The 15223-nt window shown below is 43.8% G+C and overlaps 2 protein-coding genes across 2 annotated transcripts; both read left to right on the top strand.

The window, feature by feature from the left end:
- The first annotated feature begins 1613 nt into the window (after positions 1 to 1613).
- On the top strand, positions 1614 to 5404 carry LOC310944034 (transcription factor SOX-10-like). Its single transcript, XM_083909737.1, has 4 exons — positions 1614 to 1722; positions 2072 to 2777; positions 3106 to 3377; positions 3474 to 5404. Exons 2-4 carry the CDS (start codon positions 2335 to 2337, stop codon positions 4277 to 4279), a joined length of 1521 nt encoding a protein of 506 aa, XP_083765863.1. The 5' UTR covers positions 1614 to 1722; positions 2072 to 2334; the 3' UTR covers positions 4280 to 5404.
- A 3854-nt stretch (positions 5405 to 9258) lies between these two features.
- Positions 9259 to 13496, top strand: rnaseh2a (ribonuclease H2, subunit A; the record flags this gene model as incomplete). The annotated part of the gene is made up of 9 exons (XM_083909592.1): positions 9259 to 9314; positions 10057 to 10185; positions 10271 to 10342; positions 10545 to 10671; positions 10756 to 10843; positions 11059 to 11196; positions 12279 to 12366; positions 12461 to 12584; positions 13340 to 13496. The coding sequence occupies exons 2-9, from the start codon at positions 10059 to 10061 to the stop codon at positions 13494 to 13496; spliced, it is 921 nt and encodes a 306-aa protein (XP_083765718.1). The 5' UTR covers positions 9259 to 9314; positions 10057 to 10058.
- Positions 13497 to 15223: the final 1727 nt, after the last annotated feature.

The following is a 15223-nucleotide window of genomic DNA, read 5'->3' as shown; positions in this document are numbered from 1 at the left end:
TTTCATTTACGAGGGTTAATGGATAGAGGCTTGGGCGTTTGATCACATGTCTGCAATTCACCTGAGATGGAGACAAAGAGAAGCAAAGAGAGCGCGGAGAGAGAGAGAGAGAGAGAGAGAGAGAGAGGGAGAAAACCGAGAGCCGGCCTCGACATGAGAGGCGACGGACACACAGGGGTTATTGTTGCTTTCGTTCTCTATGTGTGTGTGCGTGTGTGCGTGCGTGCGTGTGCGCATCAGAAGCTGATAAAAAACGACTCTTCCTTTCCCATAAGACACCAAACATGGTCCATAAACAAGAAGTGACCGTGTTGTTGTTGTTGTTTTATATTCAGTATATTATTATTATTATTATTGTTATTATTATTTAAATGTGATTTAATCTAGAGATTTGATCAGGATTTCCAAATCTATAATTGAGTTTATCGAGATTATCGATTACAAAGTGGCCTTTAACGAATGAAACTATCATAAAGCTCCATTCACAGTGTTTAACCCTTTAAGGTGCTGCTCAACCATTTGGTCGAGCACACTTTAAGTCACTATATCTCATTTGAAAAATGCACCAAACTGAACTCACTAACACTAAATTAATGTGACTTGTTGTGAATGTTGTACTTTATGAATTATGCAAACCAGGTTTATTTATAACCGTTTGGTAGAGGCCTGTATCTGAAATACTGTAGGAAATTTAAAAAAAATATATACATATATATTGATTGTCATTATTGTTATCATAATAAGTAAATAATAAAAAATGCTTCTGCTTAGAGCTGAAAGGATTACTCGATGAATCGATTATTAATCGATTACTAAATGAATCGCCAACTATTTTGATCATCGATAATCGGTTTGAAGCTTTTTTTCATGATTAAAACCAGATTTCTGATTGTTTTAGCTTCTTAAATGTGAATATTTTCAAGAAATCATTTAAAACTGAATAATTTTGGTTTGTGGACAAAACAAAACATTTTCTGACATTTTATGAACCAAACATTCATCATTCATCGAGAAAATTATCGACAGATTAATCGTTACGTAAATACTCGTTAGTTGCAGCTCTACTTTTGCTTTTTTCTTGGTGCGTAAAGGGTTAATACGTGGATAACTGTGAATTAAATGACATTATTTATCATCAGTCCAACTTTAGCAGCTCCTTTTGCTTTATTTCATTTTAAACACATATTTAATGACCTCCTGATCTTGACTTTTTTAACTTTAACTTTTTTTTTCCCTCCTGTGTTTGAACACCGTGACCACATGAGGCAATAACTCTTCCTCGGTGATTGTTTATTTGTCAACACGGGTCCAACAAACCTGGCCTTTCTGCTGCCCGTGAAAGGACGCACTGTGGACTCACTGAAGCCACTCCGAGGTAAAAAAAAAAATCTCACCTCTTCTCTTCTCTTCTTGGATACGTTTGCACTGATGGACGCGCGGCCGTTTACCACCGCGTCGCTCCACCGTCCAATCAGCGAGCGGCGGGATAATCAGAGAGCCAATGGGCGCGCGGCGCGGTGCCCCGGTGGAGGGGGCGGGGCTAACACTGTGCTGGAATGCTGCCTCTTTGGGAATGTTTTCCACTTTCAATCACTTTTTTTTTTCTCCCGGTCCTTCTCACAAGGCGCTCTTTAAGCTCCGCTGTCGCCACACAGAGCAGCCATTCATCGGCTCCACAGTCGGCCACACACTCCCATGTTGAACCACTGGACTTCTAATTTGGTAAGTTATGTCATTTTTTTTTTTTTTAAAAGAAAAATAATAAAAATGTGTAAAATAGAACGCTATATTTCATTTCAGTGCTTTTTATTCTGTTTTATTCCTTATTATTATTATTACTGAAATGGATTTGCGTCACTTTGACTCTGTTTATACATCATTATAATAATAATAATTTTTTATTTAATATTTTTTATTATTATTATTTAGACGCCTTTTCAGTCGCATTTTGTCCGCTTAAACTCGAATCTGTCTAACTCGCATCACAACAAACTAAAATCACACCTGAGCTGTGGATTTATTATGTCATGTTTATGTTAATATTATATTATATTTGACGTTTCATTTGAAGGTGTAGCTGTTTTCGCTGAGGAGGATTTTCCAGCTCAGACTCTGGAGGATTTGGACACTTTTACGCATCAGTATGACTTTGCATGGACAGAGTGCGCAGTAACTGGATCACCGCAGACTCCGCACAGCGCGTTCACTATAAACTATTCCATCGCCCTCGATAGTTTGGACACGATCTAGAACTTTTTCTTCTTCTTTTTTTTTTTTTTTAAACATTTTGCCTCCAGTTTTGACTTTTCGTTTGCTGAAATCAAAAGAGTCATAATGTCGGGCGAGGAGCACAGCCTGTCCGAGGCGGAGCTGAGTCCCGGAGGGTCAGACGACGGTCACTCGCTGTCACCGAGTCAACCCGGAGCGTCGCACGGCCACGGCTCACCTCTGGCCGGGCCGCCGCCGCAGCTGACCGCGCTCTGCGTCGCGGACGGCGCCGGGGACGACGGAGACGGATCCAGGGCCAAATCGGAGGAGGACGACGATCGCTTTCCGATCGGAATCAGAGAGGCGGTCAGTCAGGTGCTGGACGGGTACGACTGGACTCTTGTGCCGATGCCGGTGCGCGTGAACAACGGCAACAAATCAAAGCCCCACGTGAAGAGGCCCATGAACGCCTTCATGGTGTGGGCTCAGGCGGCGAGGAGGAAACTGGCCGACCAGTACCCACACCTGCACAACGCGGAGCTCAGCAAGACCCTGGGCAAACTGTGGAGGTTTGTATGACGAGACTGAACAAGCAGAACACTGTGGTCATACACTGGCACATTTCCTGTGCGTAAATGGATGCCGAGGGCGCACCGTGCTTAGGCATTTGCACCCAACGCCGATTGAAATTAAAAGTACACACTTATGGTTAATGATTAAAAACACACTTGGTGTAGTTTTTGTTGCAGGTCACACAGTTACTGGACAGTTTTACGCATTCAAAACGTATATTTTGTCCATTACGCACAGGTTTTAGAGCAACAAAACACGTCTTCGTTACCCCCAGAATTCCATCAAGTACTAAATCCCACCTTGTTGTTTTTTCTTTTCCCTCAGACTGCTGAACGAGACCGACAAGAGGCCATTCATCGAGGAGGCGGAGAGGCTGAGGAAACAGCACAAGAAGGACTACCCGGAGTACAAGTACCAGCCCCGGAGACGCAAGAACGGCAAACTGTTGCCTCCCAGTGAGACTGACGGCCAAGGGGAAGGAGAGGCCAGCCACTCTCAGTCTCACTACAAGACCCTGCACCTGGAGCACAACGGTGGGGCTGGGTCTCCCCTGGGTGACCTGCACCACCACCACCATCACCACCACCATCCTGCTGGTACACAACATTTACACTTCAATCCACACAAATGTGAGAGAGAGAAACTTAATGTCAAAGTTCACCTGACCTCTTTCCCCTTCTCCTCTGCTGTAGGTCAGGGTCACAGCCCACCAACGCCCCCCACCACCCCAAAGACAGAGCTCCAGTCTGGAAAGCTGTCCGACGCCAAAAGGGATGGGGCAGCAGGAGCGGCCGGAGGCTCAGGGGGGTCCAGAGGAGCCCTCGGGGTGGGGTCTGATGGTGCGTCCGGTGGCCCCTCTTCATCGGGAGCGAAACCGCACATCGACTTCGGCACCATGGACATCGGCGAAATCAGCCACGAGGTGATGTCCAACATCGAGCCGTTTGACGTGAACGAGTTCGACCAGTACCTGCCCCCCAACGGCCACCCGCAGGGCGGCCCCGGGGCCCCCTCGGCCGCCTCCTCCGCCTCGTCTTACGCCTACGCCTTGGCTGCGGCGAGCGGCCACTCGGCCTGGCTCTCCAAACAGCAGCAGCAGCAGCAGCAGCAGCAGCAGCCTCAGGCCTCGCCGTCGTCCTCTGACCCCTCCAAGGCCCAGATCAAGAGCGAGTCCGCCTCCGGGAGCCACTACGCCGAGGCCTCGTCCTCTCCGTCCTCGGGCGCCCACGTCACCTACACGCCGCTCAGCCTCCCCCACTACGGCTCCGCCTTCCCCTCGCTGGCCTCCAGGGCTCAGTTTGAGTACGGAGAGCACCAGGCCCCCGGGGCCTACTATGCCCACTCCAGCCAGGCCCCAGGGCTGTACTCAGCCTTCTCCTACATGGGGCCGACACAGAGGCCTCTGTACACTACCATAGGTGACCCCTCCAGCGTGGCCCCCTCCCACAGCCCCACACACTGGGAGCAGCCTGTTTACACCACGCTCACAAGACCCTGAGGGAGACCAGCTGAGCAGAGGGAATTATGGGAAGTGTGTGAGTGGATCTGTGTGACTGCAAATATGTGTATGTGTGTGCGTGTGTGTGTGAGTCTATGCCATACTGATGTTATGTTAGAGGTTTTTACTTTTTTAGCCAATAAAGTGCATCCATGAGGCCTTACATAGTTCAATTTAAGAAAATTTAAAAAAACAAAACAAAAAAAAAACAAGCCACAAACCCACATGGTATAAAATAAATCATGGGTCAACAAACAAACAGCCAATCAAGACACAAATAAACCTTAACCTTAAGTGTGTGTGCCATTATAAATATGTGATGTACAGGTTTGACCCACACAGCCGTGGGTTTAGAAATGACATAATCAGATTTTTATTAACCAAACTAAAGGATGTTTTCCATGTTGTTGTTGTTGTTGTTGTTTTATACGAGTAGTCAGTTTATTGTCATCGTCCATATCCCTGTAACTTCATTGTGACCGATTTGACCGAACATTTACATCCGTCTCTCTCTGCGCCACTGCTTTGGGAAAAAGCAACGTCGTCGTCGTCGTTTTTGTTTCAGTAGGAAGTTCCCTGGTCAGAAAAGGAGAGTTTTTCAACCTTCAGTTCTTTGTAGATATCACAGTTTTCTCTAACTCTGTCCGTTCCTTTTTATACGTGGACTTCGTCGAAACTGAACAGTTAAGCAAATTAAGGGGAAAATAGGAGAACGAGAGGGAACTCTTAAAGGGTGTATTATCAGCTTGTTGCTCAGTCATGGACACTTACCTCAGTCTTATTCATTTTGTGCCAGTATAGAAACGGAGGCGTGCGACCACGTGCACCTGGTGATTGGAAAGCAATTTGAAAAATCCAGAATTCTTCAGCCTCTGCCTTTTAAAATGCCTTAAAATGTTTTTCCAATTCGCCGAGTTAAAAAATCTATACGAGGACAAAGTCTGGACCAAGATAATTGGTCGGCTTTGGGACCGACTTAAGGATTAGAATCACATGTACGAGCATTTTATGTAGGCCAAACGCATGTTTTCTTCTTCTTCTTCTTCTTCAGCAATGTGAATAATGGTCATTACCACAGGCTTCACCTTTATCAAGTGATGCAAACTTTATCATTTTATACTGATCCTCTTTACCACGCAGTTATTATTATTATTGATGTAAGTAATAATGCATCGTGTGTCAACAACCTTTGCTTCTTTTCATTTTGTATAATTCTGGATAGTTTTGTAAAGTGTTTGCTCTACTATTGAGTATTTTTGTTGTTGTTGTTGCTTCCTTACAAGAAAAGCAATGTTGAAATGTTATTGTTGTCATTTATTAAATCAATTTATTTATAAAAAAAACAAACATATCCAGTGTAAACTTGTGTTGTTTTTTTTTTATTATTAATTAATTTTATTTATTTATTTATTATTTCAGGACAATGCACATTAATGAACATATACAAAAGTACATGTTAATGCGCCAGATTATAGCCCAGGGGCTAATTTCCATCTGTAGTCCATATTAGGCAGGTTGATGTGAACAAAATATATACATAATAAAACTAAACAGCAAGGAACAAAAAAACCAAACAAAAAAACGACAAAAAAACTATGAGCAAATAACAAGGCTTAAGCTAACACAAAAAAAACTGAATTTCAAAAGGGGAATAACTACTAGCAAAAAACAAGGGTGAAGCTAACAAAAAAAACACACAAGACATTCTTTTGAGGTTAAAACTACTAGCTAAAAGGCTAAAGCTATTAAGCTAAGCAAGAAAAACACTGTTTCGAGGGAAAAACTACTAGCAAAAAAACCCCAGGCCAAAGCTAAGAAAAAAACAATTTCAAAAGGGAAAACCTACTAGCAAAAAACAAGGGTGAAGCTAACAAACAAGCTAACAATTCTTTTGAGTGTAAAACTGCTAGCTAAAAGGCTAAAGCTAAATAAGAAAAACACTCTTCTGAGGGGAAAAACTATGAGCAAATACAAAGGCTTAAGCTAACACACAAAAAAAATGAATTTCAAAAGGGGAAAAACTACTAGCAAAAAACAAGGCTAAAGCTAAGCAAGAAAAACACTGTTTCGAGGGAAAAACTACTCGCAAAAAAACCCCAGGCCAAAGCTAGGATAAAAACAATTTCAAAAGGGAAAACCTACTAGCAAAAAACAAGGGTGAAGCTAACAAAAAAAACACAAAACATTCTTTTGAGTGTAAAACTACTAGCTAAAAGGCTAACGCTAAATAAGAAAAACACTCTTCTGAGGGAAAAACTATGAGCAAATAACAAGGCTTAAGCTAACACAAAAAAATAATAACAAGGCTTAAGCTAACACAAAAAAACAGAATTTCAAAAGGGGAAAAACTACTAGCAAAAAACAAGGCTAAAGCTATTAAGCTAAGCAAGAAAAACACTGTTTCGAGGGAAAAACTACTAGCAAAAAACAAGGGTGAAGCTAACAAAAAAACACACAAAACATTCTTTTCAGTGTAAAACTACTAGCTAATAGGCTAAAGCTAAATAAGAAAAACACTCTTCTGAGGGACAAACAGTGAGCAAAAAACAAGGCTTATGCTAACACAAAAACGCAATTGCCGTGCATTGTGGGAAATGTAGTTTATGGTCAACGTGCGCCTTAAAGCAGCACAGACCTATTTTAACACAGATTTTTAAGACCAGCGGGCCACGTTAAAATGACGTGGCGGGCCACATCTGGCCCCCGGGCCTTGAGTTTGACACATGTGATCTAGAGTTTTAAGTGACTTTTTGTACAGAAGCGCTACTGGCTTAAGGATATAGTAGAGCCTGACATGGACCAGCTGGTGATGCAATAGCTGAGATGAGGGAAAAAAATCATTGCATGCAAAAACGTTAAGGCATCTTTTTTTTATTTTTGGTGTAGATAACACACACGGTGCAGTAAAAAAACACGCCGCTGACGTGTGAACTGTAATAACGACACAATCACAACCCCACACCAGGCTAAGCCGTTTAGTGTGTTTGTGTGTCGTAGGCTAAAATTGACGACTAATTCCTCACATTTAATCGGCTGGGGACTGCATGTTACTGACGAAGACAAAGAGAGCCATTCAGCGAGGCACAGGGACACAGAGAGAGAGAGAGAGACGGGGTGGGTGTAAAGAGCCAGAGGCAGAGGCCAATTCCAGCGCCGTAACCAGCACACACTCAGACTTTTGTACGCGTTTTTTTCTGCGTCTTTGACCGAGGCCTCGCCTCTCTCTCCACCTGAGGCTGCCTCTACGCTCAGCTGCAGTTAGAACACCATTCAGAGAGAGAGAGAGAGAGAGAGCATCCTCAATAAAGACGTCGACTTCATACTCACATTCTTTTACATGGAAATCAAAGGTCAGAGTGGAGGCAGAGGCAGTGAGAAGAGATGTGACTTACTGATGAAAAACACAAAAACAAAACAAAAAACAACATTCCCGGTTTCACACGGTGCCGTGCCAGTAAAAAAAAGATCCGGGTTCACGACCCCAGTCTTTCTCCAGGTGATCCTGTTTCCTCCCACAGTCCAAAAACAGGCCTGGATCCAGGGTCCAGGGTCCAGGGTCCAGGGTCCAGGGTCCAGGGTCCAGGGTCCAGGGTCCAGGGTCCAGGGTCCAGGGTCCAGGGCCCAGGGTCCAGGGTCCAGGGTCCAGGGTCCAGGGTCCAGGGTCCAGGGTCCAGGGTCCAGGGTCCAGGCGGTCCAGGGTCCAGGGTCCAGGGGTCCAGGGGTCCAGGGGTCCAGGGGTCCAGGGGTCCGGGGGTCCAGGGTCCAGGGTCCAGGGTCCAGGGTCCAGGGTCCAGGGTCCAGGGTCCAGGGTCCAGGCGGTCCAGGGTCTAGGCGGTCCGCGGTCCAGGGGTCCAGGGGTCCAGGGGTCCAGGGGTCCAGGGGTCCAGGGGTCCAGGGGTCCAGGGGTCCAGGGGTCCAGGGGTCCAGGGGTCCAGGGGTCCAGGCACCAGGCCTGGGTCCAGGGTCCCAGGGTCCCAGGGTCCCAGGGTCCCAGGGTCCCAGGGTCCCAGGGTCCCAGGGTCCCAGGGTCCAGGCTCCAGGCTCCAAGCTCCAGGCTCCAAGCTCCAGGCCTGGGTCCAGGCTCCAGGCTCCAGGCTCCAGGCTCCAGGCTCCAGGCTCCAGGCTCCAGGCTCCAGGCTCCAGGCTCCAGGCTCCAGGCTCCAGGCTCCAGGCTCCAGGCTCCAGGCTTGGATCCAGGGTCCAGGGTCCAGGGTCACACATGATTCAAGATACAATGCAACATTATTAACAATATTGGAATTCTTTGACCCAGTGCCAATAGTAAATATGATAATTTTTACAACAATAAATATAAATACAGCTAAAACTATTAGTGAATTCATCAGTGGGTTACAAAATAGTATGAAATACTTTATTTAAAACAACTTCCTAAGACATTTTGCTGGGTTTTTAAGTCTAATTTGTTGCTTTGTGTTGTTATTCTGAGTGACTCATTGAATTGTGTTATTGTCCTATCCTTGCGTCATGTGTGCTTGTGCGCTGACCTTCACTTGTTCATTTATTTTCTCCGTTCCTCTCATTTTAACTCACTCATGACCCATCATCACACACAGTGACACATACCCACAAAAATGTGAAGAATTTTCTTTCTTCGTAATCATTTGAATGATTCTGAGACTGAACTTGGACGATATTACTCGTACGCGAAGATGCCATTAGTCAAACAAGTAAATGACATTTTGTTGATGCCCCAAAATGGTTTTATACAAGTAATATAATCACTGTATGACTTTTATTTTTAATATTTCCCATTTATTTTATGGGACCGTTTCACTGAGTGCATAATTTAAATTAAATAATGTGAAAATGACCAGAGATAAAACATTTATTAGTTGTACCCTTGTAACTGCAGGCCTTGCCGTTCACACTCCAGACCGCGTGGTGGCAGCAACGCGCCTATATCACCAAATTAGACGAAGAAGGTTTTTCTTCCTGCGGCGCCAAATATCAACAGCAAACAAGCACATTAGCACAAGAAGTTACTCCAAACCGGCTATAGTCACCGCATTTACAGGTAAGCGCTGGTAATTATTATTATTATTATTAGCGTTGTCATGAAACGTAAACGTTCTGTTTTAATGACAAACACCCGCGTTCGTTGTAAAAAACGGCCAGTTTTAGGCTAGCAGGTCGAGCCGTGTCAACGGTGTGTTAGCATTTAGCTTCTGCATCATAACAGAAATGGGACATCGATGGCAAACAGGTTAAACATTTAATATCTGGATATTTGTCTCCTCTCTCCTTTCGAGACTACTAACAACTTCGGCTTTTGAAATCCTTCAACATAAATGGACATCATTTATTTGCAGTTATCCACATTTCCCTTTGTGGGTATCTACCATTGAATTAATGATATTTATAATGCATATCCAGGCTAGCTAATACATGCTAAAACAGCTAACCATAGACGGCACCCTATGCCCCATATTGCTATTCCTGTGGCTTTATTTGGCAAGTTTACTTTCTATTTTAAACGTTTTATACCATGTAAGATGATGTAGTGGTGAGCACTCTTGCCACTTGACTCTACGTTGCCCTGCCATGCCTTTTGCCCTACTGTACATCAGCTGGGATTGGCACCAGCAGCCCCTGTGACCCTCATGTGGAGGATAAAGTGTAGATAATGAATGAATCAATGACTGAAACAGCATTTAAATGCTGATAAAATGGCAGAGCTCTAACCCACTTCATGATTTCACAGTGGGACAGAATAAAAGCTGACTTTCATTCACTGACTGACCATCTGTATTTTTCAGTCATGGATCTCGGACCCTTTGAAAAAGACAACTCCGTAAGCTGTCGACTCGCTTCTCAGATACCTGATGTCTGCAAGACGGAGGACTGTTGTCTGGGCATCGACGAGGCCGGCCGGGGGCCTGTGCTGGGTATGACGTCAGGATGATGATGCTTTTACTTGTTTTAGCAGTGACGATGTGAATATACTAAGAGTTTTTATGTTTTGTAAACCAGGACCCATGGTGTATGGAATATGTTTCTGTCCAGTATCCAACAAGGAGGATCTGAAAAACTCAAAAGTGGCAGGTAATGTTGTTAATCTGCACAGCCTACACCAGTATTTATTTATTTAAAAAAGAGACATTATTCACATTTAAGAAGCTGAAATCAAACTTGTTTTTATGTTACAGACCCACCGATGAATAGATTATAATAGAATAGTTGTCGTAATTTACTCACAACTGGCATTGTTGTGAGTAAAACATGCATTTGATCTCTCCCGTTACAGATTCTAAGACTTTATCCGAAGCAGAAAGAGAAAACCTATTTCAAAAACTGCATGAAGCCAATCATTATGTGGGCTGGGCTCTGCAGATTCTCTCCCCCAACACCATCTCGACCAGCATGTTACAGAGGTGCAGTGTCTTCTCCAAATGGCATCATATCATATTATAATTCACACAAACACATCTGACATAATCTTTGCTTTTTCCTTCAAGGACAAAGTACAACCTGAACGCTCTTTCACACGATGCAGCGATTGGTTTAGTGCAGTATGCGTTGGACAGTGGAGTACAGCTTAAAGAGGTAAACGTTTGACTTCGTATCAAGTGTCTATGAGCTTCAATGTCGTCCTTTTTTTTTTCTATTTCAGTCAGGCCGTAACCAATCACCATAAACTATCACCAACTTTTATGGAACTTGTTGTTTAGAGGCAGTCATGGTGATTATCCTGTCGCCTTCCTTATCTCTTCTCTCTCTCTCGGTTCTGTCTTGTCTTCCTTATGTGTGGCACTCTGCAGGTTTATGTGGACACGGTCGGTCCGGCAGAAAAATATGAGCAGAAGCTCTCGCAAAGGTTCCCAGGCATCGATGTGACTGTGAGGCCAAAAGCTGACTCTCTCTTCCCCATCGTCAGTGCAGCAAGTATCTGTGCTAAGGTAAGTGAAGACCGACGTGATTCAAAGCCCCTTTTATTTCTGTCTCCTTTACTACGTCTTAAAGCGGACCTAGACCGGAAGTTCCGATTAAGGCTGTTTTTTGGTGTGTATCTGAGTCATTACCTTGTTTACGAAGCCCTGAAGGTTCTAAACAAACAGTTCAGCCACTGCTGAGAACGCTGTGTTTTATTGTAATCTCAGGCTCAGCGAGATCTCTGAAAAAAACCCGGTCCGGTTACGTAAACAGCGGTTCTCCTGAACAGCAGATCCTCCTGCTCCGGGCACTAGTCCGGGCACATCCGGTTGCGTACATTGAACCGCAGAAGAAGAAGAATAACGTCCGTTGTGGAGGTGTTTCACGAGCGACAGTGTCTTCTGACTCTGGGTCTGACTCCGGGTCAAAGGTCGTCAAAGGGACTGCGGCGGGGAGTCGTGAAGAAGCTATTTTTAAACACTGTTAAAACAATGTTTTGATAATGAGGAGCAGTGCAACCACCGTTCCAGAGGGGGGAGCTGTGCTTCTGAGAGCGGGTGTGCTGAATATGTCACTTCCGGGTATTGGCCAATCACAAGACTCTGTCTTCTGGGTGAGAGTTGTCTCAAATCTTGTGGCTGGGAAACACCGTCAGAAAAGAGGATTTCTATCGGCTCGTTTACAGCAACTAGGAGGTTTTTGAGCATAAAAACAAGTTAATGTATGTAAGTAGACCTCCATAACTAACATATATGTGCAACAGGACCACTCTATGTGAGCTTTAAATAATAGAGTTTGTGTTCCCTGTGATGTCACAGCGTAACATGACGGTTTACTTGTGTTTCTGTCCAATTCACACACGACTCCACTGCTGCCACAGATTATCACGGACGAGGAGGAGCCAGTTGAATTGCTGCTAGTCAGCTGTTTGTCAGCCACTATGGAGACAATTTGTCAAGCTTTTGAAATTCAAATGTTTAAAATGTGTACATTTAAGGCTAAGATAAAAGGCTGTTTTATCTTTTATCACAGGTGCCACATAACAGGTCATTTGTTTTCCCAGATGGAATAATAATAATAATAATAATAAGTGTATATTATTTTCCAGGTTGCCAGGGATCGCATCGTAAAAGGCTGGAACTTTGCAGAGGACCTTGGAGAAGTGGACACAGAATATGGCTCAGGATACCCGAATGGTAACGCTAAATAGCAACACTTAATTAAATACAATTGTGTGAAACATCATCATCGAATTAAATCTATGACCCATGTTCCTGTGGAAACTTTCAGACCCCAAGACTAAAGCGTGGCTGCTGAAGTACCTGGATCCTGTGTTTGGTTATCCTCAGTTTGTTCGCTTCAGCTGGAGCACTGCCCAAACCCTGATGGACAGCAAGGCCGTGAGCGTTCACTGGTAAATCGTTTTGTTTCAGATTTGTTCTTTCACACACAAAGGCGGAGAGATTGATTTAACGAGTCAAACGAATTTCGGCACGAAATGTGATTTATTTCACATTATCTGATTTCCTTGATGTCAAAAAAGAGTCAAAATAGCTTTTAGCAATTTTCCCCGTCTGTACAAGATAAAAACCAACAAGGAGGAAATGTTTTTTTAAAAGTTCCATTTGATGTGCATGGGTTTGCATATCCTTGTACGGAGGATGAGAGAATACATGATAGATAAGATTGTACAATTAGTTAAAAATATTCGATTTTTGAGCACATTTGATCCTGTCGTCTATGCTCCTTTTGGGGTATTACAGCTATCCAACTGTGTTCAGATCATTTGAAAGGAAAGGAAATCATCTTTATTGTCATTATACAATGAAATTTCGAGCTCAGATGGAGGCTAATGACATGAATTAACATCAGCACTCACCATCTGCACCCTGATTTTAATTTTACGGCTATAAAGGCGTGATAAATGAAATTATTTCTCCGTCGTACTATTGAATCTTTATATATGTTCATACTGTATTGAAAGAGGGTCAAATGTCCGTGGGGTGTATTTGATTTTTCACATGACATGTGAGAACACGTCCATGTGTTTCCACGTATGGAAACCAGGACGCGTTGAATTATCCTCACTTAACCCTCTGTGCAAATCGTTTTTTTTTTTCACCTCGGGCGACGAAACTCTTAACCTTATGTTGTTAACTGTGTCCTCAGGGACGACGACGAGGAGGACGGCGAGAAGACGGCGCAGCGGCAACGCAACCGGTCCATGCTGTCCTACTTCGGCGCGTCGGCTGGAGGTAACGAGCAACACCACCAGACACACCGCTTCTTCTCTGAGAGGCGGCTGAAAAGCCTGAGCACACTCTGAAGACACGCATACGCAAACACACCGGACACAATAAAGCACATGGTGTTTAGTGGCACAGTTGAACACGGACTGACGTCTCTGCCTTTATTTCACCCGTTTGGATGGATTTATACAATTTTTTGAAGTGTTTTTTTGCACACAAAGAAGCACTGTTGGGAATTTCCTTCTGGGTAATACTGCCCTCTGCTGGTAAGTAATGATAAAGTACACCAGGTGTTTGAAAACAGACAGAACGACAGAATAAACACAACCCACAGACTCTGGAATCGTTTGCATAAATCTGTACTGTACATAGAATATTATAATTGGTAGTAGTGTACTATATTAGTATATTAAAACAACTATTACTCAATTCAATACTTTGCTTTTTCCCGGACCTTTTGTGCAACACTTACTTAGATGTGTTTTGTGTTTAATTTCTTCACTTATCTACTGTAATCACACTTAAAATCTGTTCAGGATATATATTTATTATATACGTAATATACTCGCATAGTTTCTTTTCAGATAACATTTTTAATGTTACAACACAGAGTTTAAATACCAACACTAAGGCTAGAGGCTACTTTTAAACATTCTGTGTTAAGCGATATGTACATACATTCATTTTTTGTCATTTGAAATAAGACACTTTTATTCTCAAATGTCTAAAAACAGACATTCATAAAAGAATATTGCCAACAGTCGGTGCTCATCTTCAGTTGTTGTTGTTGTTGTTGTCCTTCCCCTCATCAAAGCTTCGTCCTCGTCTGGCTCCGGCTCGAACACTCGGGAAATTTCACCTGTGACGCATAACGTATATTATAAATATTTTTTATGGAAACACAGAAGATAACTACCTATGAAGGGATGTCAGTCGTACCATAATTATTTGACTTCACCTGGTTTAACACAAATAATAATAACTAAACTAGAAAAGCACTCGGGGAGCGCAGAGCTCAGCGCCTACAAAATACACCCTTCTGGTGCGTCTGGGTCAGACGGCGAGTGTTGTAACCAGTGATAGCGTCTACGGATCAAGGCCAAAATTGAATGCCTTGTTCCTGGTCCCAATGCAGACATTTCCTGAAAATTTCATCCAAATCCGTCTGTGACTTTTCAAGTTATGTTGCCGACAGACAAACAAACAAACTCCAGAGAAAACATACCTCCTTGGCGGAGGTCTAAAAGCCATATCCATCCGTCGCGTCCTAGCTGCTGATGGCTTTGCGTCTCGACTTGTGGATCCGCTTCCCACAGTTCATAGCCAAAGTTGAGACGGCGAACGACGACAGGATGATGATGGAGCTCCGCACGAAGTGAGACGAAGCTCCTCTGGGGCTCATTCTCAGGGCTCTCCTGGAGAAAGTGTCTCTGTCGAAGGCTGCAGAGCCGCTCCCCGTCCTCGCCACAGGCTCCATGTTTGAATGTCCACAAACTGAAGGCTGTAGCTCCTCAGTTTAAATCTCTCTCTCCGTGTCCTCCTCGCCTCGTCAAAGGACTCGATCTGTTGTGTCCGCTCTGATTCCTCCTCCCTAATCTTTACCTTTACGTCCATTTATAACCTTTCTAACCAGACCTGATAATCTCACGCTCTCTCCTTTACTAACCTCGTCTCCTACTGCGTCAGTGGGATTAAATATAGTAAGAGGATTTAGGTGGTGATCTATTTCACCTTAAAGCCGTCTAACGTAATTCTATTAGCTCCCACTGCTATTGTTTCATAGTGAGTTGTTTGTGGGATTAGA

Source organism: Microchirus variegatus (assembly GCF_963457635.1).
Source record: "Microchirus variegatus genome assembly, chromosome: 23".
Lineage (NCBI taxonomy): Eukaryota > Metazoa > Chordata > Actinopteri > Pleuronectiformes > Soleidae > Microchirus > Microchirus variegatus.
Note: the sequence above shows the minus strand (reverse complement) of the source record. Positions and strands in the feature narration are given on the sequence as shown.

What these genes read in the sequence shown, in the direction of transcription:
- LOC310944034 (XM_083909737.1), top strand. Translation starts at nt 2,335, where the DNA reads ATGTCGGGCGAGGAGCACAGCCTGTCCGAGGCGGAGCTGAGTCCCGGA. An exon ending in ACCCTGGGCAAACTGTGGAG is followed by an intron (nt 2,778 to 3,105) that starts GTTTGTATGACG and finishes CTTTTCCCTCAG; the next exon opens with ACTGCTGAACGAGACCGACA. An exon ending in TCACCACCACCATCCTGCTG is followed by an intron (nt 3,378 to 3,473) that starts GTACACAACATT and finishes CCTCTGCTGTAG; the next exon opens with GTCAGGGTCACAGCCCACCA.